General features: G+C 67.9%; 1 protein-coding gene across 1 annotated transcript; it reads right to left on the reverse strand.

The window, feature by feature from the left end:
• Positions 1-6: 6 nt before the first annotated feature.
• Positions 7-1626, reverse strand: LOC146598871 (structural maintenance of chromosomes protein 1A-like; the record flags this gene model as incomplete). The annotated part of the gene is made up of 5 exons (XM_085299599.1): positions 1478-1626; positions 881-1018; positions 415-531; positions 218-324; positions 7-109 (listed from the first exon to the last, which is right to left on the reverse strand). Coding segments are annotated over exons 2-5 (459 nt in total), but the record flags the coding sequence as incomplete, so codon positions are not given.
• Positions 1627-1642: the final 16 nt, after the last annotated feature.

Here is a 1642-nt window from a genome sequence, read left to right on the forward strand (position 1 = left end):
GCGCACGCCCTGCTCCCACATGAGCACCTTCTCCTGGTCCTCCCGCAGCTGGTTGCGCTCGAAGTCCAGCTGGATCCCCAGCCGCGTCTTCTGGTTCTCGAACTCCAGCCTGCCGCGACCCCCGGCCTCAGCGGGGCCAGGGGCCGCCCGCCCCCCACGGCCTGGCCCCCCGCCACGGGGGCAGGGCCTGCCCCCCCCCGGCCCCGGCCTGCCCCACCTCTTCTTGGCGATCTCGTTCTGCCGTTTGACCTTCTCCTCCTCAAACTCGCGGATGTTCCTGACGCCGATCTCGCGGCAGAACTCCTCGAAGACCTCGTCCTCCACCTGGGCGCACGGCCGGAGGGGGGGCGGCCGTCAGCCCCACAGGGACCCCCGCAGCGACGACCCGAGCCCCCCCACTCCCACCGCTCCTACCTGGTTCATCTTCTCCTTGAGGTCCTTCATCTCCCGCTCCCGGCCCTGGATGATTCTCTTGATGTCATTGATCCGCGGCCCAAAATTGGCCAGTTCGCTCTCCAGCTTCGACTTCTCCTGCGACAGAGGGTGGAGACGGGGGTCAGCACGGGGCAGGGACCCCCACGCCTCGGGCAAACACGCCGGGGCCGTACGGAGCCCGTCACGCCCCACGAAGGTCCCTACAACCCCACAGCGCCTGCAGGAGCCCGTAGGGCCCACGAAACGCCCAGCGAGAATTACAGYGGCCCCAACACCAAGAAACCACCGTACGTTGCCCGAAACGCGCGCAGCGAGGCCGTTCGGCACCCGTTACGCCTCAGCGCGTCCGCGGAACGCCCCCCAAAAGGGGAGGTTTCCCCAGCTGCGGGCAGAGCGGGGCCCGGGCAGCCCCCGTCGCGCCCCGCGCGGGGCCGGCGTGCGGTACCTGGAGGTTGAGGGCGAGGTGCCGCGTCTTGGTCTGCTCCAGGTCGCTCTGCGAGTACTTGAGGCGCATCTGGAGGCCGTGGGCCTGCGACTGGACCTGGCGCAGCTCGGCCTCCTTCCGCTTGGCCTTCATCTGCTCCTGGGGGCGCGAAGGGGGCAGGCGGTGAGGGGCCGCCCGGGGGCAGCGGCCCCCGCCATGGGCTCCGCGCCGCCAACGAGGCAAAAAGATGCAGTTTTAGGATCTCTATAAAGTCTCTACGGCGCCTGGGACAAAAGAAACGCCCGGTTCTGGGCTCCCCACGGCTCCTGAGCGCCTAGAGAGAGGCAAAAAGGTCTTTACAGAGACAAAACGCGTGGTTTCAGAACACGTACGGCCCCGAAAGCACCTGCAAAAAGGGAAAACAGTTTAAAGCTCTAATTTTCAGTCTCTGGAACCACAGGGCCGCAGCTCTGGGATACGCAGCGATGCTTTAAAATGCAGAGAAAGATCCCGCGCGGTCGTGAGGACGCTCCGGGAACCGGGATCAGCCGCAGCGCGGGCGCAGGCGGGAGCGCCGCGGCCGAGGGGCCCTGGGCGCGGAGGCGGGCGCAGCCCCACCTTGAGCTCCTCCGTCAGCCGCTCCTTCTTCTCCTTGAGCTTGTCCACGGCCTTCTCGTCCCAGCGCCGGGCCTTGGCCTTGAGGTCGCTGGCGCCCCCCGAGATCACCCCCGACTTCTGGAAGAGGGTGCCGTCCAGCGCCACGGTCTGCGGGCAGGGAGCAGC

Source organism: Rhea americana, unplaced genomic scaffold (assembly GCF_003343005.1).
Source record: "Rhea americana isolate MKP2758 unplaced genomic scaffold, rheAme1 scaffold_1509, whole genome shotgun sequence".
Classification (NCBI taxonomy): Eukaryota; Metazoa; Chordata; class Aves; order Rheiformes; family Rheidae; genus Rhea; species Rhea americana.